The 24,316-nt window shown below is 42.6% G+C and overlaps 1 protein-coding gene across 1 annotated transcript in view; it reads right to left on the reverse strand.

Annotated features, from left to right (window-relative positions):
• The window catches only part of LOC149155455 (uncharacterized), a 43,905-nt gene extending 38,688 nt beyond the window's left edge, over positions 1-5,217 (reverse strand). Inside the window, exon 1 of the mRNA XM_089444429.1 lies at positions 5,068-5,217. Within this exon, the coding sequence (XP_089300555.1) occupies positions 5,068-5,217 (150 nt within the window). The remainder of the gene's footprint in view (positions 1-5,067) is intronic.
• Positions 5,218-24,316: the final 19,099 nt, after the last annotated feature.

The following is a 24,316-nucleotide window of genomic DNA, read 5'->3' on the forward strand; positions in this document are numbered from 1 at the left end:
AGTCACATCTTTCTTCAGAAATTTCTCCATCGGCATAGTTATATGAACATAGTCCTTTATAAACTTTCTGTAGTAGTTAGTGTGTCCTAGTGCCATGCGCTGTTGTCTTACTATTTTCGGTGCTGGCAGGTTCACAATAACTATGATCGTCGCGTGATACACCATTAATCCCTGTTTACAAACTACATGTCCCAAAAATCTACCATATGGTGAATAAAAGATGCACTTCTTCAAGTTCAATGAGATCTGGTACTGCCTACATGTATCCAACATCAACCTTAATCTTGCCACATGCTTCTTCAATAGCCCAAAGACTGTCCAATCGTCAAAGTATACTTCCAGAAACTTGTGTATATATTCTTTGAAGGCCACAACTATAAATTTGGAAAATATAGTAGGCACATTCTTTAATCTAAAAGGCATCACCATGTACTGGTAAGAGCCCCACTCTGTAGCAAAAGTCATTTTATGTCTATCTTCTGGCACAATTCTGATTTGATGGTATCCTGAAAAGCCATATGTGAAAGAATAGGCCTCCTGTCCTCCTACATTGTCCAATAATTCATCTGTAAATGGTGTAGGGAAGGGGTCATGTAGGCATGCATCATTCAATTTCCTTAAGTCAACACAAATTCTGATTTCCCCTTTTGCCTTCTTTTCCTGAACCACCATGGGACTTACCCATTCAGACTCTTCGATAGGTTTGATTATCCCAGTTGCTAACATTTTTTCTAATTCTTCTTTCACCTTCTCCTTGTATTTTGGATTCATTCTATAAGGTCTCTTCTTGATAGGCTTCACATCAGGCTTCAGAGGAATCCTCATAACTCCCAAATCCCCTACTATGCCCTTCATATATGAAAACTTAGTGGGGAACAACTCCTGATATTCATGCAAGAGATCTATTATCTTGCTGATTGTGTCTTCATCCCAGTAATATCCTATTGTTGTGTACTTCGGTTTAGTCTCTGACCATATATTCACCTTCTTCATATTGAATGGCTTTAATATATCAAGCATCTCTATCTTAGGTCCATTTACTTCACGATGACATTCTGATTCTTTGATGTCAATATTCCTAGGATCTTCATCCTCTTCCACAATGAGATTATAGTATTCCATTACATTATGTACCTATGCAACCCAATTAGGTTGCCAGATAACTGGAACTTCGTTCTAAAAAATCTTCTTCTTAACAATATTTAGAGCTGCATCTATATGTGGACAATCATCTTCAAATCTAAATGTCATTATAAATCCATCAACCAAATTTTCCCAGCTAACAGTACCATATTGAAGCTCTGTTTCCAGATACCGATTCTGAGGAATTGTCTCCAGGACATGGATGAAACCATGCACCCATTCAATTTCTTCCCAGATGCCATACAGAGCTGTATGTGATCTCTAGGATCAGTATGGCCATCATACTTATCTACGAGCTTTGTTTATACTTGACCAAACCTTACCCACATCAATATTCTACATTATTGTTAGTCTCCTATATTCTTCTTATGAGTACCCCACCATCTAGAAGGAGTAGCCCTTAGTGCTTGATCCAGAGCTAACAATCTCTAACATTCAGGTAACTGTCTTTCATAATCTCTAAAGAAAGTATTTACATTACCCAAACCATCATACAAAGGAAAATCACATACCTCATCTTTCATACAATGCACTGCTTTAGTGATCCTTGCACATCGCCTTGTAGACACTTTATGCAACCTGTTTTTCCAGTTCTCTAATTCCTCTTTTGAATCTGAAGAGTAGGAAATATTTTACTCCCTAGTTAGTTTTCCATCTGCAGTAGGGTTAATCAATTCTTCTTCTTTTGCTGTTATTTGATAAATGTTGTCGATGTCATCCACGCTGTACTCTTCTTTGATAGGTTTAGTATACCTCGCTCCCTTCGATGGATCTAATGGAACAATAACTCTCATATTGTTGTTCTCAAATATCATTTTCCTTTTCTTCAAGTTAATTATAGCCATGTTAGCAAATTCCCAATCCAATCCAAGCAATGCGGGGTAGGGATTACTATCGTCCACAATCTCAATCACTTCAAAGTCAGTGGTAGTGCACACTCCATCAATGTCTACTATGATACCTGACAATCTTTCTATAGGTAAAATCTTCTAATGATTCACCATTTTTAGCTAAATAGTTGAACATTGCAACTTTGGCTTACCCATCAATTCCCAAGTCTGCTTCGGTAAGACATTGGCATCAAATCCTAGATCCAAGATAACCTGATCCATGTCGTATTCTCCAATATGATCTGTAAGCCTCATTTCCTTTGCAGTCTTCTCCCTGTGTCTATGTAGGTTATTCACTATGCACATATCACTCTACGGTACCTCTTTAGAAGCACAAGAGTCTGTCAATTACTACAATTCCTCTACGACCTTATGATTTCTCAACAACTTCATGCAAGTCTACAGAAAAGACTTCAAGATATCCGGATCCACATCTTATTTCACAACCAGTACTATCTCGCAATTATCAATCTGAGTCATCTCCACGTTAAAGGTCGAGGACCCACCATCCATAAAGCTTCACCTCACCTCCATGAACACATGTTTTTCCTTTTTAATATCAAAGGCAAGAGCCTTTTCAATACTTTTCCTTATTCATGTAGCTTTAGCTTCATTTTTCCCTTCCGCTTTATCATCTCTATTCACAACTCCACTTCTCGTTACAATACTGATGTGTGGTTCATCCTCCCTCGGCTCAACGATCATCATTTGAATATTTGCTATAGGTTTCTAGTTTATTTTCTCCCACATCTTCACAATAAGGATGGGGCATTCTTCTATCACATGATCAAAAGAATTACAGTAGTTGCAGGTTGTCATAGGGTTATGACAGTCTCTTGCAAAGTGTCTTGCCTGTCCACAGTTATAATAGATAATCTGGCCACATCCTCAACTAGCTCCTCATCCTCATCCTTGAAAGCTTCCATAACCAACATTATGGTCTTGCTCCTCATGTGTATGTACTTCATCTTGTAGTCTATAAGCATCAATGTTACACTCCATCATCAAGTCATAACTTCGACAATTTTTCTCGTCATGACCTACTGACCTACAAAAGTTGCAAAACAACTGCTTCAAAGTCTATACATACTTTTGTAATAGGTAGCAATCTTCAGAGTGATGTTGGCCTGTTGTTCTACAAATATCGCACTACAAACCTGTGTTTACTGGATTAGGTGCTCCACTTGCCAAATAATCTCTGAACACAGGGAATTAATTCTTATAGTGACCCTTTTCTTTGCATTTTGTACACCATACTTCTGATCTAGTCTCTTTACCTTTCTTGAGATCTTGAATTTCCAAGATCAAATTGGCTAGTTGATTCTGTATCTGTTGTACTCTTGCATGAGTATCCCCAACCAGCGAAGCTTCTAGCTTCATCACAATCTCCAATGCTTCATCTTGAGTCATGATCTTCTGCTGTTGTTGTCTTGATGGGCCTTGACCCAGGTTCAACGTTAGTCAGCTAAGCAAATCCATACACTATTGGCCCTTTCGACATCATCCCACGGAGCGTGGACTGAAGTCTCACCCAAAGCAGTATGGGGGGATGCAGGAACCAAGTTTTCGCACCTTGAGATGGTCATGATGTTGATCTATACCTATTGATCATGCCTTCGTGCAGATTGATAAGCCTTTAGGGCTTATTGATGTTCCTTCTCTTCTGTCCTTCAGTACCTCCGTGAAGGTACTCGACTGATCTTCGTGCAGCCCTAAACTGAGGTCCAGGCACTTACGCGCCTCTGTGACTATGTTATTGTATAAGTTCCCAAGTTATCTTAAGTGTTACCTAATCTACCATGCATTTACAATTACCTTCGCATAATCCTTTACTCTTGCTTGCATTCAATTAACAGATATAATCAAATATATTCGCGCATCAAATAAACATTATAATGTAAACCTAGATCATAACATAATTTAATAATATGCATTAATCAAAGAAAAAATACACAAGATTGCAGAGTAATTCTCTTTATTGATATCTCAAGTTTAGTACAGACTCTATCCGCCCTGCGCACATAGATGAAGGGGTCCGTGCACTCAGCTACGAACTTCCACCCTAGGCCTCTGTACACTCAGCTGTAGAGCCTCTACCTACGCTAAGACTCGAGAACACTTAGAACTTCTTACCCCAAAATCCTTCTTCCATTACTTACTACTCCCCTCTTAGACTCTTCTAAGACTCCCTTTTTATACAATCCCATGGTCTGCAGACCATGGGTAGATCTTTATAGCTGACATGAGACTTCACAAAACAAGGGCAGATAACCCTTTGACCTCTTCACGCTCCGTGACCACAAAATGTGGAGGTTTTACATTTTTATTACAAAATTTGGGCCTTCTACCCCACAACATGGGCTTTTAGCCCCAAAACTGGCTCTTGGGGGAACCCGTTCCCAACAAGCCCCCAACACAAACATGGTGACTCACCCTCGAGTCACTTCGTGGGCGTGGAGATCTTGGCATGAAGACCCCTTGGCTCAACCTGTACGACTGCTACCATAGTGGTGGACTGCGCGACCGCCTGCTTGATTTCCTCAACCAACTACTCTGTTGCTCGCCCTACACTGTTAGCCTGCAGCTTTTGCTGAGTCTCCTATAGACTAGCCAAATTTCCTTCAATGGAGGCCGAGATCAAGTAGGCCTCGTCCAACCAAGGCTTCAAAAATGCCTTTAGCACTGCCACTTTGTATTGAGTTGCATCTACCAGCTCCTTTAGTTCCTTGGCCTCCTGCAGCTTTGCAAGTCTCTGTGTGAATGAAACAATATGTGCTGTTCCTTTTACCTCATCGTAGTGCTATTGTAGCTCTCATGCCTTTGTTTCCAGCCTTTGCATAATAGGGTCTTCTTGTAAGCTAGTTAGTACTTTGAACGATTGTTCAAAAAGAATTGTATAGTTTACCACTGTGCTTTCTACTGCTGCTATTTCCTTTGTTATAGCAATCATGCACTGCTCCTTGAATTTCAATGGAGTTGAAGGCTGGGCCCTCAACTGCAATTCTACAATTTGGAGGTTCAGCTCCAACTGAACCTTTGCCAACTCTGTGCAGGCGTCGTGCACCCCTATAGTGAGTTTGCGAATGCGCACATCCACTAGCTCATCTGTAGGAATGGCCAACTCCGGGACCATTCGACATGCTTCCTCCATGGCTTGAACTATGCACTTGTTCTTATCGGTCATGTCGTTTATAGTGGCGATGGAAGAATCTTGCTGTACGACCATCTGAGCATTGTTAATGATCTACTCACTGATCACTTGCAAAGTGTGCTATTCATGGGCCCTCAACTCTGCGATCACCCCATCCTGTAGCAGGTGGAGTTCCTCGCTAGGAAGCGCTACCAAGTTTAGCTCTATTCCCTTGAGTGCACTGATAGCGGGCCTATTAGCTTTAGTTTCTATTGTTAGTGCTCCATCTGGCAGCACTATGGCATTGGAGTCCTTCGCACGCAACATTTCGACGGCTTATGAAGTACCAATGGCCAAACTGGTGGATGCCGTGCTGGTCTGTGTTGCCTGAATCTGCAACTTTTGCATATTTTCCTGAATAGCCCCCAACACCTACTATTGCTGCTGCTCAAACTGATGTAGCAGTTCCATGGTGACATCCTACATTGTATCCCCAGTGTTGTTCAGATCTCCCTCTGTTAGGGTGATCGGGTCCATGGACGTCTTGCTGGCCTTGGATTTCTTCCTCGGCCCTACATTTTCTTGTCCCCTTGGACACTTGATATGGAACGGAGGTGTATGCGGGTCTGCTCCTCCCTGTTCTGTCAGATTATCCTCTTCTTCCTCTTCTTCTAAGGAGGGTGACTTCTCTTTGTTGGAGCTGCGCTCCTCTCCTCCTGTCTATCCACTTGTCTCTTGTGTGGTAGTACAGTCTACCCTAGCCTTATCCTCAACCTCCTTCCTTCTTTTCTCAGCCAGTTGCTCCATCTTGAGCTTGGCTTCATCCTTCTTCCGTTGTGTGGCTGTCTTGCTGGATCTCACTGTTAAATCTGAGGCAGTGTGCCATTCTTCTGGCCAACTATCAATAACCGCTTGAATTGTATCGTTCATAGCTAAGTAGGGCAAGTCATGCCACTTATGCTCGAGGTCCTTTCGCACCCTTATGGATACATGGTGGAAATCAACCTTAAACTCCATGTACAGCTGCAATTTATCAAAGACAATAGGTGACAACTGCGGCTTGCAGTTGATGGCCATGTGCATGTTCATCTCCATCAAGATCCAAAAGATCTTGATATCCTTGATCCACTGAGGATCCTTAGTCGCCCATAGCGAAGCATACTTCACGGCCTCAGGCAGGTCTGGCACGACTGAGGGAAATTGGCTATCTTTGGGTAGCTCCCAGGCTACTAGCACGATGGACAGTAAGAGCCACGCATAGTGGAAGGTCTTGTTGAGATCCTGCACCTCGCAGTAGTTCGCAAGGAACTCACCACAGAGGTAGCGTGCCTAATTAAATTGAACCCCCTCCACGCATTAGGCCGCTAGAGCTACGACGAGCACTGGTACTTCATCAGAGTGACACTTCCGCATGACCTTCCCTGCCAATATTTGTGTGGCCACTTTGACCGCAGGGTCGGAAATACTTGTAATCGCATAGCCGCGCGACTTCTTTACTAATCCAAACTTCTTCTTCATGGCCTCCGCAAGGGCCAGTTCGCCTGCCTTTCCACCAAACATCATAGCCAAATTCTCCCCTGAATATGGCAACCTTGTGATTCTGTGGATTAGTCTATCAGTTATGGGTATTGGCTCCTCCAGCCACAAACATCCATCATGTACCAAGAACAACAACTGCTTGATTACCAACAAGGTAATGGGTGTGCGATTGTAGTGCAGCACCCATAGCAGGTTGAGCATGCCTGCCTTATCTACTCCTTTGAGCCACTTCCATGGTTCCAACGTAGTCACCCCCATGGTCTTATGAAGGACGTGGTGCATCAGCTAGTCTGTCGACAAGTGAGGGAATCACTCGATGTTAGCTAAGTCCCAATCCTCCAATTTCAACATTGGAATCTGCACCAGGCGTGGTCCTTCAAAAACAATCTTGTCTGGTAGCAGAGGTCTGTACAAGGTGACCTTGATTTCGTCAATGTCCTTAGGCACCTTGTCCTTGCCCCTACGTGGAGGGACGTACTCAGGAAATTTAGTAATGGGTTCAGACCCCTCAAATTCAACATCCTTCATGTCGATCTCAAGATCCTCATCGTCCATTGGGATATCCCCAATTTCTTCCTCCTCCGGTTCCAGGTTAATGGTTTTTCCCTTTTCCTAAGTGGTGGGCTTGTCCTTCGGCAGGTTTCTCCTAAGTGACGCGTGCATCAGTGGTGTCACGACCTACTTTCCTTTCTTGCCTTTCATGCCTTCTTGGGTCTGGGTAGGCCTTGGTCTAGGTGACCGTGGCGACTTGGGTATCTTTGCAACCTCTAGAGTAGTTCCCTCTGCTTCCATAGAAACCTCTAGCATAGCCCCTTCAGCTGTCACTACTTCCCCAATATCTACGGTTTCTGCTGGTGTCGACATGATGCTATCCAATAGTTCTTGTGTCTCCTTTGGTAATTGCTCAAATGTTGAACTTGCTATCAGAGCTTCAAAGAATTCACAGTTCATATGCGTCGGAGATCTCAACAACTCAATGCTCAAAATTCCAAAATTCTCAAAATGCTCAAATTGGACCGTTCCCCTCAAAATCAGTTCATTAATGCTAGATTAGCGGTAGATTTTCAATGGTCTCGCCCATAGATTTCATCTTAAATGCTGCCCCTGCTCCATTTGGCCGTTTTTTCGTCATCAAATCATGAACAGTGACTTTAACAGTCACTTTTCGGCTGACCTGCATGGTTTTATCCCAGGTAGCGCAGCCTTCTACGTGCTCGTGTGGTTCCTGTGACATTTCCTCATTCTGCGTAGTTTCTTCATCGTACAGTTCCCCAACCCGGGTAGTGTAGTTTATAGTCCCGCACCTCCTTTCAGCTGCTTGGAGTGCTAAGATTGTGCTTCCTTGATATAGTCATCTATCCGGATCACCAGTGTATGGCTTCAATCGACTACCATTCACCTTTCTGGGGAAAGGCTCCCCATTTAACTTAACCAATTAAACTGCTCCACCATTGGTAATCTCTTTGATGACATAGGGCCCTAGCCGGTGCATCCTAAATTTTCGTGGAAATTTATCAAACTTGCTATCATACAGCAAAACCAGATTATTTACCTGGAAGGTGCGCAGTTTAATGTGCCGATCATGCCATGCATTTTCATGCTCCTTTTGAACTTGTTGATGAAATCCAGCTAGAAATCGGTCCTCCTCAAGCTCTGCTAGCTGCGCGAGCCTTTCTTCCAAGGCTCTGCGGTCCGCCATTCCTATGAGTGCCACTATGCATAGACTAGGTACAATGTATTCCATTGGCATCACAACTTCTATGCCATACACAAGTCTGAAAGGCGTTTGCCCAGTCAACTTCTTGCAAGTCGTTCTGTAGGCCCATAGCACTACTGGTATGCGCATATCCCAGTCACTTCTCTGAGCATTGCAGACCTTTGTTAGTGCATTCTCCAGTATTTTATTGAATGCTTCCACCATCAAATTGGTCTGTGGGTGATAAGGTGTGCTCTTCTGATGATGCACCTGAAATTCTTCCCTAAACGCGCTGATTGTTTCATTAAGGAAGTGCGTACCACAATCGCTTATCAAGATTTTTAGATAGTCAAATATCTTCAATACGTATTAAAAAAGAAACTTCACTGCTATCGCACCGGTACAGTCCTTCATAGGCTGCGCCTCTGCCCATTTGGTCAAGTACTCTATCGTGGTGATAATGTACCGCACACCTGTTTTCTTTCCCGGAGGCTGAATTGGTCCCACAAAGTCAATCGCCCATTTCTCAAATGGTTGTAATGTCACCTGCGGTGTCAATGATAGTTCATCCCTTTATGATGGCCTTCCAGTCCTTTGACATGTGTCATAGGCCCTACAATATGCTTTCGCGTCCTTATGCAGAGTTGGCCACCACAATCCAGCACACAGAACCTTTTGCACTGTCACTTTTCCTGCATAATGTCCCCCTGCAACTCCTCCATGAGCCTCTGCGAGGATGCTTCTTTTCTCAAAGTTAGGTACATAGCATCGCAATATTTCATCAGACCCCATTTTGTACAAATGTCCTGCAATGACGGAGAAGTTTGCTATGCGCACTACTAACTCCTTCTTCCGCTGGCTTGTATACCCTTTTGGAGCAGTCCCCATTGTCAGGAATTGTATGATATCTTCAAAGTGACTGTCGGCGATGTGTACTGCAAAGAGCTATGTGTCAGGTAGTCCTTGCTCCAAATTCGTGGGCTCCACTTCCGTTTCGATGCACGACAGATGATCTGGTCCTGCGTTCAATCATTTAGGCTTCACAATAACTTCAAAATCATACTCCTGGAATAATAACAACCATCTGCATATCTTCCCCCCCAACACAGGCTTATTAACCAGGTATTTTAATGCAGAATGATCCGTATACATCTTAAATGTTCAACCAGCAAATAGTGTCTGAACTTTTGAAGTGCGTATACCATGGCTAGTCCTTCATGCTCTGTAGTGGAATAGTTCTTCTTAGCCTTGTACAACTTCCTGCTCACGAAAGCTATAGGATGGTCCAATTCCCCCTCGTTCGCCTGTGTCAGCATGGCCCCCAATGCGATACATGAGGCATCCATGTGCACATGAAATTTCTTCTTCGAGTCTAGAAAGACTAAGATCGACGCAGCGATCTTTTTCTCTTTTAGCACGTCGAAGCTCTTCTGGCATTCATCACTCAAACATAATGTAGCATCTTTTTGCAACAACTTCTCCATGGGCGTGGTGATCTGGGCATAACTCTTGATGGACTTCCTATAGTATCCAGTATGCCCCAGGGTCGAGCGCAGTTGTTTCACATTCTTTGGCACCTCCAAGTTAATTATCATTGTGACCTTCGTAGGGTCTATCATCAATCCTTGTCTGGACGCCACATGCCCTAACAGGATCCCAAAAGGGACACAAAATAGAAACTTCTTCAGATTGAGCACGATCTAGTACCTTCAACACGTATCTAACATTAAGTGCAGACTTTCCACATGATGCTTGACCAATCCAAACACTGTCCAATCGTCAAAGTACACCTCCAGGAACTTATGAATGAAGTCTTTGAATGCCACAATGACTACGTGCGAAAATATTGCTAGCGCATTCTTTAGCCCAAAAGGAATTACAGTATACTGAAAACATCCCCATTCTGTCACAAAGGTCATCTTGCTTCTATCTTCAGGTGTGATTTTGATCTGATGATACCCAAAGAACCCATCAGTGAAAGAGTATGCTTCTTGGCCGCCTACATTATCCAGGACTTCATCAGTGAATGGGGTCGGGAAGGGGTCATGCATGCAAGCATCATTCAGCTTCCGGAGATCCATGCATATCCTTATTTCTTCTTTCTATTTCTTTTCCTGAACCACTATCAGGATTACCCAATCAGACTCTTCTACTAGTTCAATAATTCCTGCCACGAGCATCTTATCCAACTCAACGCGAACCCTTTCCTTATACCTAAGATTAAGGTGGTAAGGTCTTTGTTTTACAGGCTTCACGTCCAGTTTCAAGTGATCTTCATGACACCCAGGTCTCTATTATCCCTTTTAGATAAGAAAACTTTGTGGGGAACAAATCCTGATATTCACGGAGGAGTTTAGTGACCTTTTCTACTGTCGCATCATCCTAATAGTCCCCAATCTTTGCAAATTTTGGTTCCACCTCTGTGCCAATGTTGACCTGCCTAGTTTTCAATGACGCAGTTATGTCAGGATCCTCTATCTGCGGACCTTCAACCTTGCAGTGACCTTCTATTTCCGAAATATTAACTTTTCAGGGATCCTTGTCTTCTTCTTCAACGGCCACATTATAGCATTCTAGTGCATGACTCAACTGAGTAGTCCAATCAGGTTGGATCAGGTCCAAAGGATCTTGTGGGATCCTAAAGATCGCTGCCTTAACCTCTTGTAGCGCTGTGTCAATACAGTTAAATCCATCCTTAAAGTTGAATGTCATTAAAAATCCCTAGTGCAGGATGTCCCATTCCATCATGCAATGGCAGAGCTTGGTTTCCAAGTACCAATTCATTGGTATGACGCACAGGGTATGACAAAAAAGATGCACCCATTCAGGCTAGGGCTCCGCGCCATAAGCCTTATTCCATTTAGCCAAGTGATTGCGTGGGTCATCTCATCCATCATATTTATCTGTTATCCACACTTTTGGCTACCCAAAACTTATTCGCATCATCCTCCTATAGTCGTGCCAATCACTAAAACTATCCTTGTGCGTACCCCACCATCTTGGAGGTGTAGCATGCAGTACCTAGTCCAAGGCCTAAAAGCGATGTTTCTCTAGTACTTCTCCTTCAAATGCATCCAAGAAGAAATCAACATCAGTTAGCCCATCATAATGAGGCAGATTCCCGACTTCGAATGACACATAGCACAACGATTTGGTCATCATATTACAATGCAGTGTCGAGACTTCATGCAACTAGTTCTACCAATGATCCAATTCTTCATATGAATCTAATGTGTAGGAGCTTTCATGATCCCATGCAATGCATTTTTCCGCTATCGAATTCACCCAATCCTAGTCTCGCACCGCTATCTTGTAAATTTGGTCCAGATAGTCATCGCTTTCATAATATCAGACTGGTTCTGTATAGCGTCATCCCTCCGCAAGATCCAGTGGCACCACTACGTGGAGTGACTTGTTTTCAAATATCATCTTCCACTTCTTCAGGTTGATTACCCCATTCATGTCAGTGGCCCAATCGATTCCAAGGAGCGCAGGGTAGGGATTGCTATCATCCACAATCTCTATTACCTCAAAATCCGCTAGCACACCTGCACCCTCAATATCAACTGTGACCCCTTGTAGCCTCTCCTTTGGGATAATTTTGTGCTGATTCACCATCCTTAACTGTATCGGAGACCACTAGAGTGCAGGTCTCCCCATTCTTTCCCAGGTCTATTTTGGCAAAACATTCGCGTCAGACCCCAGATCCAGGATAACTTGGTCCATCTCGTATTCCCCTATCTGCGCGGAGAGTCTCATCTCCCACCCAATCCTTTCCTTGTGCTTTCCAAGCTTCCTAACCATGTGTGGTTCACTAGTAGTGCTATGCTTACCAGCGCACCAATTGATAATTTCTTGCAGACCCTTCACAACCTTACTGTCACGGAGCAACTTCATGCAGATCTCCAAGAACATAGTAAGCATGGACGGGTCCATTTCTTCAACTGGTTTCTCCTGACTTCTAGAGGTAGAGGCCTTAGCAAAGCTTTTCTTTGCTTCCCTAAAGGTTTCTTTTGCGTGCTCCAAATCAAATCTAGTCTCCTTCTCTGGTGCTTTGCGGACCCATACACCTTCTACAGGCTACTTCCCTTTATCCTCTCCAGTCATAGTTCCACTCCACAACATAATTTTTACCCTAGGGTCTTCCTCGCAAGGCTCAGCCCTCATCATTTGGAGGTTTTATGTCAGCTGCGGAGGCTGCACCCCCTTTTCACAAATCTTAGCCAACAATATTGGGCCATCCTCAGTCGCATGGTCAAACTAAGTACAATAGCGGCATGACAATCTTATCGGATTCGGACAGTCCCTCACGTAGTGTCTTGGGTCTCCACAATTGTAACAAATCAGCTGTCTTTGGCCTCTCCCAAGCCATCCTCCACCTTGGCCTCGACCGCGCCCCTAATATTCACTTCGTGTTCCCCCAACGCATTGGTCTAGAGGCTGCGTTTCCGTCTGCATTCTGTATGTGGGTGTCCTATCCATCATCAATTCGTAACTTTGAAAATTGCACTCATCATGGCCTACTGATTGATAGAAATTGCATAACAGTTGTTGTGGTGTTTGTACAAATTTCTGTAGCAAATGGCAATTATCAGTCGTATGTTTCCCTACTACCTAACATATAGCACACTATAGCCAATGCCCTATACTTGGCCCTGCTGCGGCCTCCGATTGTAGAGGCATTGGTCCTCCTACTGCAATGTAGTTCAAGAAAACTGGGCAGTGATCCTTGTCATGACCTTGACCCTTGCATTTTATGCACCAAACTTCTTCGCGTGCCTCCAACCAAGCAATTATGTTCTGCTTCAGACTTTGCATTTCGAGACAAAGGTTTTGAAATTGTGCATGAATCTGCTGAACCCCCAGATTTGGATCTTGCATCAATGTTTTGTGCAGTCTCATTGCAATCTCCAAGGCTTTTTTCTGAGTCATAATCTTCTGTTGTGACAACACAACCCTCAGGTGAGGCAGGAACGAAGCCACGAACCACTCACGGTGCTGCCCATCCGTTAAATTCATATTGGCTTCGTGGATTTTACACTTCAATCTATGATCTAACTCCAAAGGGTTCTCCCCTGGTTTCATCGCGATTTCCCTGAATCTCACAATCGATTGTGTTTCAGATTTAGACCTACTAAATTCTTTATTCAGTGCGGTCTGGATCTTTGCCAGCATAGCTACCTAATTGTCATTAGAGTACTTGATGTACCAGGTTAGTGCACGATCCTGCAAAGCACTAACCAACATCGCCTTCTTCATGTGATCATCTGCAATGCCCTAAGCTTCCCATACAACCTTTATGACAAACCAAAATTGGTCTGGGTCCTCATTCCCTATGCCCTTGAATATAGGTAGTTTTATGGAGTTCACCATATTAAACAATGGAGGTGGTGGTGGTGTGGGTGATGGGGTGAGCGGTGGAGGTGAGGATGAAGGTGGTGTGGATGGATGTGATGAGGGTGAAGGCGGTGTATTTATTCACGAGAACCCTCGTCTTATCAACTAACTAGTGCTCAGGGGAGAAATCTGTGGTGTCCCTTCGTCATCACTTAAAGGGAGTCTGATCGGTGGGCTATACTCAAGACCTTTTCTTCCTTCATCCCTGAAAGGTTTTCTGCTTCGTGTAGCTCCAAACATCAAGGTAACTACATAACCTAGTGTTCACACAAGAGCTATTAATCCAAGTATTTAGTGATTTTAAATACTTACCTCGTGGTCCTTTGAGGAAGAGGCACTCTGCTTCACTGTAATTGACAGAGGTATCAATCGCGAACTCGGTCACAAATTCTCCTAGGATGCGGTCAAGCCAATGGTCGACAACGTGCGTGATATTATCTTCAGAAGCTTATAATCTCCGTACTAGCTCCAGTGTCTAAACAATCGTCTTGTTAAGCCTCCACCTTCCTTGACTGTATGCCAACTTCATGATCCACTCGTATAACTCAACCGGGAAGGAACAGAAGAAGATTTCATGTATTTTTGTGTACAGGTATCTATCCAACCACTGTTCTTTCATCAATTGTACGTTCTTGTTTTCTTGCGTCGCAAATTCGTGTATCTTTCTATCCAAACAGGTTTCAATTTCTTTCTTAGTTGGATTCCAATGATACGACATCACACATCTCTCATGCAGATCTCGGTCCCAACAACAGAACCATTTGTTGGCTTGATGGGCCCTGACCCAGGTTCAACGTTAGTCAGCCAAGAAAATCCCTACACTACTGGCCCTTTCGAAATCAACCCATGTGTTAACACCCAAGTTGTTCCCTTTGACTCCTGAGGGAATACGGCCGGGGTAACCACTAACCAAGCTTTGGATTACAGGTTCTAGCCTACCTGTAATCATAGAGGGCTCTCTCTTTTTAGATTTAACTTTGTTTTTTGAAGGTTTTAGGCTAGTTATGAGGTGAGAGTTTTGTTTGAATTTTTGGTCATCAGCTATTGTTCAAAGAAGGGCATGCAAGTATTAAAGAGAGTTCAGTCCATTGGGCATGTGGAGTCCAGAAATGAATAGCACTTGAAATTTGTGATAAAGAGAGGTTCACTGCAAGGCTAGATGGGTATTCGTGATACAAACTTTGATTTTTAGAAAAGAAACAATATAGATTACACTAGTAAAGGCAGTCAAGAGTTCTTTCACAGTGCAACAGAGAATAAGGGACAAATCCTAATCAGCAGCAAGAGAGAATTACTGAATAAAGACTTATCATGTGATTAGAGCAAATAGGAGCATTTAAGAATTCCATAGTTGCAGCTAACCCTGGAGAAAACATATTTAGTAGTAAAGATTGAGTTTAGGGTGTTTTTAATTAACAAATCCTGAACTATTCTTTTTCTTTTCTACCAAGATTAATCACCATACATCACAGATAGATTATGCAAGAAATGAAACACAAATACAGTTAGAAAACACTTATTGTATCACGCCATAACACGAGAATCCTGCAGCAGTCAATAGTTTCATCACAGCATGTCCAAGCCAAACCGATTTTTTGGAAACCAACAGCTCTTTTGCATTATATCTCTCAGAGGATATACAGCCGAGTTCTCTTGAACAACTAAGCAACAACAACCCCCAATAAGCTATGCGGGGGTGCATATATACAAAATATCACAAAAATATCTCAACAATGAGTTATTGCACAATAACTGCTCTTACCAACTTTCTAAGATATTTGTTACAATATTAAAGCTACTTAAATAAATATACAACAGCTGTTTGTTGTTTGTCAGAAATTCTTGACTTTTGGGCTTATGGGCCAGCCGAGCTCCTTTGCGGTGATTCCGATTGTCTTTGCCTTTATGCTGCCGCGTCAGGGCACTGCTGTATTCGGACAGCTCATTTGTGATGCTTAAGCTGTGCATAGCCACTGTCCACCTCATCCAACTGTTTTCTTGTTGCTGTGAATAAACTTTTAGACCAAAATTTTAAACTTGATTTAAAGCAAAGTTTTAATCATATTCGTCCACCACTCTTCAGTGGGCATTTGATGTCTCTGCATCTTGATTAAGGTCTCATCTGCCTCTGTATACTTATAATAATTAGGGGGCACTTCAAAAAGGTGCTTAATTTCATGTTCAATGAAGAATAAATTCTCTAATTTATCATAAATCTCTTGCCCTGATGGTGGCCCAGCTCCTTCTGGACTGCTTGCTGTAGCTGTCAACTGATTGGCTGCATAATTGTTGACCCTTTTAGCATACTGCTCATGGGACAACAGTCTTCCTGCACTGGTCACTAGGCTGGGAAGCCCTCTGCCATGCAATGCTGTGATTTTGGTGGCAAAAGCATTGACCTCTACTTGAATATCCTGGCACTTTCTTTCTAATGTCTGCACATAGTTCCTGAGGGTAAGCACCCTTTTGATTAACAAAATTGTATCAGTCCTATCCCTGATACCCATTGTTGCCAATTGAAGGCTAGTTCTGTTATTCAGGACATTGATCATCCTGGTAGCAATATCAGGCATACTTCCCAGAGAGGCTCTGGCCCTTTGATTTTCAGCATGAGCCCTGTTCAGCAGATCCATTTTCTCATGAATTGTCTCTATGTATTGCCACTGATCTGTGATTGACTGGCCAATCTTAGCCCATAGGATCTTCTTGACCTCAGTTATGACCCTGCTCATGGTTAGCTCCTTTTCAAGCTCTTTGATCCTTCTTTCTAGTGCCCTAACTTCCCTGGTCCTTTCTGCCACTTGCTGCTTAGATTTGTCATATTTCTCCTCCAGCTGGGTCAGTTTTTCTTTAGCATCCTTCAGCTCAATCATCTGTGTTTCAAGAGCCTACAGATCCTTCATCATATCTTGCATGCTAAGGCCAGACACTTGTTTTGCTGCAGTTTCTTTTTCTGCGGCCTGAGGTTCAACAATTGAGGCACTTGCTTCTGCTGTTTGTACCAGGTGAGGACTTATAATTTGAGGAGGCTCCTCAAGATTTTTTACTGGCTGAGAGGGCTGAGGGATTTACTCTCCTTCTTTTTGTTTCAGGGTTGTCTCTAATGCACCCTCTGTTTCTACCAATCGTTTGTGTAAGGTCAACAGCATGGCCACTACATCTTGATCCTTTCTCTGCTGAGAAACATCTTCTGTTTGGGGGTGAAGGGTTGCTGGAAGTTTGACCATCTTCCTCAAAGCAGATATATCTTCGTCTTTTTTCTTCATTAGCGCCTGCACAGCTTTGGGATCACTTGGGTCATGCCCAAGCTCTATGATGATATCTTCCAAAGACTTAATCCTGTTGTCTTTGGCTTGAGAAGAAGCTTTCTCCAATTCTAGTTGGGCAGTAGTATTATGGAGAGAATTCTGCAGTTTGTGTGCTAGAAGTGTTTTATCTGCAAGAGTAGAGTAGACCATCTCACCCGTTTGCTTATGTAGCTCTATTTGATCCATTGGGTGGATGTCTTTTGCAAACACTTCTAGGTTGGTTCTGATGTAATCTGCAGCTGACTGTGGCTGCAGCATGGTAGGCATGAAATGGCTCATAGTCATCTTCCCCTCTGTAATGTCATATGCTGACATGAGCCTCTGTTGATTGGTGGGAGCCATTTTGAGCAAATGATTGTAAAGCTGGAATCTGACTGGCACATTCCTAGCTTTTATATCCATAAATTGCTTTTTGATTCCAGACTTTGCCTTCTTTTGCTGGCTTGAGGAGCTGACCTCTCCTCCAAGTGGTCTCTCTTGTTCCTGCTGGGAAGAATTGGCTGATGCTTCAGTACTAGGGGGGCCCATACCCATGGATGGTCCAATAGGCATCTCTTCTTCAGAGAAAGGGTTTAGCCTTTGCCTTTTCTCCCCTTGTTGACTTGTTGATGTAGTAAGGGGAGTTTCTTGCTTTCTGTCCCTCTTCCTGGCTCTCTCTTCATTTATCGGGGTTTGGAGCACCGAGGTCTCCACTGCTGTTTCCTGCCTTGAAGGCACACTTTCTTGAACCTGTTGCTCTATGGGTGCAGGGGCCTCAGCCATTTCTTCTTGCTATTCTATTTGTTCTTTCTGTTGTTCTGCTGTTGGGGGTGTCTGCTCCTGCTCTATTTCTTTCCCCTTATCTGTGCTAGCTGCTAGAGTAGTGGTTTGAGTTGCTTGCTGGGGAGCTGTAGAAGATGAGGCAGTTGCTCCAACTTGAGTATGAGGAAGAGAAAAAACCTGTCCACAATATTCCAAGTCAGCTTCCTTCTCAAGTTTCTTTGCTGCTTTTTGTGCTATTTCCTCTTTAGAATTTGCCTCTTCTAGGGTGCCCTCTTTCCATTCTAATTGATTGGCATATTTTTCAATATGTGGTAACCTGAGATGATCATAGCTAGCCAATCTATATTTGACCCTTCTAAGACTAATGAAGTGATTGGGGTCATAGGGTAACCAGAGGAAACTGGTTTGCAACTCGAGGCACTTCAGGATCTTATCTGCTTCTTGCCATGCCTCTTCCCTTTTATTATAAATAAATGGGCCTAGCTGGTTTTTGACTTTGAGCTGTGCCTTTTTATTTTTGCTGTGGAAATGGATCATGTCTGCATTTCCAAACTGTCTGAAATATTCTAAGGCAAAAAGTCTCATAGGGACATATCTTGGTAGCCTGTATGGGGCTAACTCACAACCATAAATCCTGATCATTGTATGGTGTTGGTAGAAGTACCAATCCCCAATGCTGTAGGCCTTTGAGAGCTGGAGGATTCTTTGCATCTCATCTGTCAATCTCGGAGGAGGAGAACTCAACAGCAAGGACATGGCTGGATGGATGAAAAGGTCTATGAATTCACAGTAGCTATATGGTGAAAAAGATGTCTCATGAAAGATTGAAGACCAAAATACCACAGACCTTTGGTTCCCCTGGGCATCAAACTTCTTGAGAGTAACAGGGAAGCTGTCGGGCTGATTAAATAGGAACAAGTGATAGATGTAAGAAGTGTATCTAAACACCCTTTCCCTCTCTAAATTCATCAATTGCTCGTGAATTTTGTTGGCAATGAATGTAGCATAATCATAGTGAACTGAAAGAGGCTTTCCAGGGGAGAAAACAGACATCATAACCAGAATGGTTTCATCAACATACTCAGTTGAATTGTAACCCAGGATATAACTGATCATATCCACAAGAATCCTGCCCAACTCATTGAGATATACATGTGAGATAGGAGGAGACCTCTCAGTTTGAGAGCCTGATTGAATGAATCGTTGATTAATCTTTGTGATTTGAGCACTGGACAGTTTGCCTCCTTGGTCTATCAAGTGCATCATGGATAGAGGAGTCAATGGCTTGCAGTATGGAAGTGCAGCATTTGATTTATAGCCTCAGGGTTGACATAGAACAAGACTGAGCCTGAGGGACTGAGGAAAGCTCTATGATTTGGATTGTAGTTGGCACTGCATTGATGGATTAAATCTGGGAGGACATTGACTTGAGGAAGTTTGAAAATGGGCAAATAGGAGTCCCAAATCCCTAGAATATCAGTTCCATTGAGATGTCTGGCTTTTAGCTCATTGATTAGATGAATATGGTATCTACTGTGAGCTGGGATTACCTCTATCATCTGGTAGTCTTTATCAGCTAGGGGCAGCCATTCTAGCTCTCTGTGTGGGGCATTTAAAGGTGCAACGCTTAGAGCTACTGGTGTCTCCATGTCTTTGGTGCTCTTCAAGCAGAATTTCACTTAGGAGTGTGAGCAAATGCGACCTTGCGCGGCGAATTGAGGTAAAAAGGATCTATAGCGAAAACAGGGTAGTTCTGGTGTAAAAGGGGCACAATTGGTCACTCTTGGAAGAAATTGAGTCACTTGCAGGACGAGGAAGCTTGAGTTTCAGGAGAAAATGGCAGTTCCGGGCGTTTTTTTACAGTGAAGAACAAACTGAACCAGGTGCAGGAAGAATTGGTAAATACCTGGTCACGACGCGATGGGTGGAGGCTTTTCCAAGCTGAATTCTGGGCGGCCATGGCTCGGAAATCAATCTCTGCAAGTTGGCGGCGAGAACGTCGTAAATTTTCATGCGGGAGGCACAGTAGTTTTTTGGTGAAAAATGCGAAAAAACGTGATTTTGGGCAAAAATATGGAAAATTTGGCCTTTGGCGCCTTTTGTCGGATGACGTCAGCATGACATCATAGGTGGGGTCAGGTAGGGAATGATGACGTGGCGGCCTGTGAGTGGTCCACGTGGACTGGTGACGTGGCAGACAGCTCGGAGCAATGGCGGGTCGGGCGCTGATGTGGTGTTGACACGACAATGACGTGGAGGTGACATAGGGGCGACTTGGCAGGCGGTAAACAGAAGGTGGTAAGCGGTAATATCGGACCGCTTAAGGTACGGGTGTGGTTTTGGCAGGAGGCTGCCCGATACAATCAAATTGAGACGTGTGTCCAGCGCCCTACGTCATCATTCTGACATTTTCGGGCGCTAAAGTACCAGCGTCGGAGGCAGCCCGATATCGCAGGGAGCCGTCGGATGGGGGGGCCCCAGATCCGACGGTCGATGGGGAGCAGACGTGATCGGGCAATACGGCGGGGCGTGGGCATAAACAATTAATTTTTATGGAAAGGCGCGCCCAGGCGGGACTTTGGATATCAACAAAATTTGGGTTTTGCAATGATTTATAAGCCAAATGGGTTAATTGATATTTATTCGCAAAATAGGGTTAGGGCTGTTAAACCAAGTAGATCTTGATTTAATCCCGAGACTTTGCTTTTGGCGCTATTTTGCTTATTGCGCTTAAATCTCTTAGCGCTCCGACCTTTTGGAACTATAAGGCTATATTGCCTAGGGAAGGGGGAGTATACATATTTTTGGGATTTTTCCTTTTTAAAAGCAATATATTAATAGGGAAAAGGGGAGCATAGGGAATTAAGTAATAATAGAGTTAGTAGTTAGTATTGGATGGGAGATATGGAAGAGAGGAAGTAAACACTAAGTTTTTAGGGAACAAACTTAGTTATGAGAGTAGATCAAAATGAAAAGATTTTTGCACAAGAAGTGTGGCTCTTCTATATAACAAGAATCAACAAATGAGTTTGATTTCTGTTATGAACAAAGGTGATAGTGGGATGTTAGAAAGAAGTTGATAGTGGGATGTTAGAAAGAAGTTTGATAGGGAATGATTGGGAAATTAGACATGCTTCACTTTGCTGCCACAAAAATGCTGAATAGGAAGATCTGCACTGGCCACCATGTGTTTCCTTTGCTTAGGCCAGTGATATGAGAGAAATCATGCTTCTGCAACCCCACTACCTACCCATCTTATTGCCTAGCATTTTTTATTACTTCAGGGAGGGTGCACTTAAACTAGCAAACCCTCAATTTCTTTTTTCTTTTCTTCCCTTTTTGCATTTTCTTTTGATTTCCTATCTAGAACTATCCTTATTACTTCCAAGGCCCCAGATTAAGCAGTTGGGAACCTTTATTCTCTACCTAACTACTAATCTGCCAAGATTGAACAGTTTGGACAGATTTCTTTCTCTAATCTATAACAAAAATTGAAATATGGCATGACCCAGCTTAGACTGTTGGATCACCCATTCAGAAGTAGGACAACATCAAACTATAGATCGGTGTTTTCCACAAAAATATGAGATCTTTGCATCACCAAAGTAGAGCATATTTGGAACTTTCCTGCCAATCATGAAAGATGAAACCTATTGGCATAGGTAGCTAACAGTGGCTCCACTTGGGGATGGTTTTTCCACTTGAAAGACCAAGAACAGCAGGTCAGAATGCCTTGGCTCTTGACTTATTATCACAACTTGAAGGTTTGCTTCTTGAATTTCAAAACTGGGATCTTCCACCATTTGGGAATTTCTGAAGTAAAAAGCCTTTTCCTGCTTATTTACAAAACTTGTGAAGCTGAACTATCTATATGCTAAAAAAAAAACTATAAACAACTGATAATGTACAGGGCAAAGTCATGTTATATACATGGGAAGTAGTCAAAATAATGCTTTAGCATCCGGCCATTCACAGGGCCCTCTTCTACTTCAGTATCATCCAAATTCTTCAAGAAATAAGTGTTATTTCCTTGTACTGCTTGAATTACAAAGGGTCCCCTCCAAAGGGAGTCAAATTTGCCATGCTTTCCCTTGTCTTCTCTTCTTGAATCCCATTTAAGCACTTTATCACCAATGAAAAAATCTTCAGCCTTTGTTCTTCTATCAAAGGCTTTCTTCAGCTTCTCTTGTAGGATTTGAACTCTGCTGTACACTTGATCTCTGGTTTGCTGTAAACAAATTATCTGGTTGATTCTTCTTTGCATGTCATTTGGTTCAGCTTGATTTTCTTGAAGCAGCTTCATGACAGGAACCCCTAATGATGAAGGGAACTTGGCTTCCATTCCATAAACCAACTCATACGGGCTGACCCCAATAGATCTTTTGGTTGTTAGCCTATCTGCCCATAAGGCATTTATAAGCTTCTTATGCCAATTTTTCTTATTCTCTTCCAATATCTTCTTAATGATGTTGATAAGACTTTTATTAGATGATTCAGCTAAACCATTGCCTTGAGGGTAGTATGCAGTGGAATGACCCAAAGTGATATGGAATTTGTGACAAAAGTTCACCATCTTCTTGGATCTGAAAGCAGCAGCATTGTCTGTGATAATCTTGTCAGGACAACCAAATCTGGAAAGAATATTAGTTTCAAGGAACTGAATGATAGTAGAATCATTTGCTTGTCTACATGGAACAGCCTCAATCCATTTAGTGAAATAATCTGTGGCTGTTAGGATCCATTTATGTTGGCCTGAAGATGAAGGATGAATCTCCCCAATGAAATCCAAGCCCCATTGCTGAAAGGGCCTTTCTGTTGCAATAGGCTTTAAGGGAAGTGGTAGTAACTTTCTTTTTCCCTCAAACATTTGACACTTGTGACATGAAGTGGTAAAATTTTTAACATCAGAGAACAGAGTGGGCCAATAGTAACCTGCCCTTAATATCTTATCCACAGTGGACTTCCAATACAAATGTCCACCACAATCACCTGCATGAAATTCTTTCATAACATTGTTAGTCTCATTCATATTCAAACAATTCAGCAATATACCTTCATGATTTCTCCATAGTAAATTACCATCTATAACACAAAATCTCGAAGCTTTCATTTTTAAAAATCTACATTTGGTTCTGGACAATCCTGGGGGAGCACACAGGTTTTGCAATACATAACAGATATCAGAATACCAAAGGGATTGTTCAAAGGCTACATTGATCTTTGGAGTCGCCAACTCTAGTTCATTGTCCAGTTGGTTAATATCCAAGGCTTGGAAGTTTGCTTCAGACATCAGTTTAGCCAAACCTTGCCCTTTTATCAGTTTTGTAGGTCTTATTTCAATGTCAAATTCTAAAATGTTAGCAATCCATTTTCCTCTTCTGCCCTCTAAGCTTTCTTGAGTCAATATGTCTTTCACAATGGCATTCGGTACATAAGCAACAACATGAGAGTATAGGATGTAAATCCTAAAGTCTTTGATGGCCTTAACCAAAGCATAAGCTTGCTTTTCCATGATCTGATATTTCAGAGGTGCATCTCTAAGGGCTCTACTAAAGAAAGCAATAGGTTTTTCATTCCCTCGATCATCTTTCTGCAATAAGACAGCAGCAATGGTATGCTGGGAGGCAAAAGAGAAAATGATAAATTCTCTGTCAAATTGGGGATTTGTTAAGACTGGGGTTTGGGTAAGGGCCAATTTAATACCTTCAAAAGCTTGATTTGCTTCTACTGTCCACTTCACCTTAGAATCCTTTTTTAGCATGTTATTTAGTAATCTGATCAATTCTGCTAAGTTTGGGATAAATCTCCTTAAAAAGTTGATCTTTCCCAAGAAGGCTTGTAATTCTTTAATATTTCTTGGATGGGGCATTTGCAAGATGGCCTGTATTCTGTCTGGATCAATTCTAATGCCATCCTTTGAAATGATATGACCCAATAGCTTACCCTCTTCCAAACCAAATAGAGACTTCTTGGGATTTAAGGAAATTCCATATTTCCTACATGTTATGAATATTTGTCTCAAGTGTTTCAGATGTTCTTGGTCAGATTTTGAAAAAGGTGTGAGGTCATCTAAGTAAATAACAAGGAAATCATGAATTTCTTTAGCAAAAGCAATATCCATTGCTCTCTGAAATGTAGCTCCTGCATTTTTCAACCCAAAAGGCATTTTGACATACTTGAAAGTTCCCCATGGGGTTGTGAATGTTGTCTTATCCTGATCATCAGGGTGGACTAGGATCTGATTAAAGCCTGAAAATCCATCAAGTAATGAGATTCTTGAAGACCCCACCACTCTTTGGAGAATGTGATCCATTTTGGGTAAGGGATAATTGTCTTTGAGGGACACTTGATTCAAATTCCTTAGATCAACACAAAGCCTAATCTCACCAGTTTTCTTTCTTGTGGGGACCAAATTTGAAATCCAGTCTGAAAACCTGATTGGTGCTATGAT

This window comes from Pinus tabuliformis, chromosome 9 (genome assembly GCF_031772625.1).
Source record: "Pinus tabuliformis cultivar Carrire ecotype Pingquan chromosome 9, CPIR1, whole genome shotgun sequence".
In the NCBI taxonomy this organism is placed as follows: Eukaryota; Viridiplantae; Streptophyta; class Pinopsida; order Pinales; family Pinaceae; genus Pinus; species Pinus tabuliformis.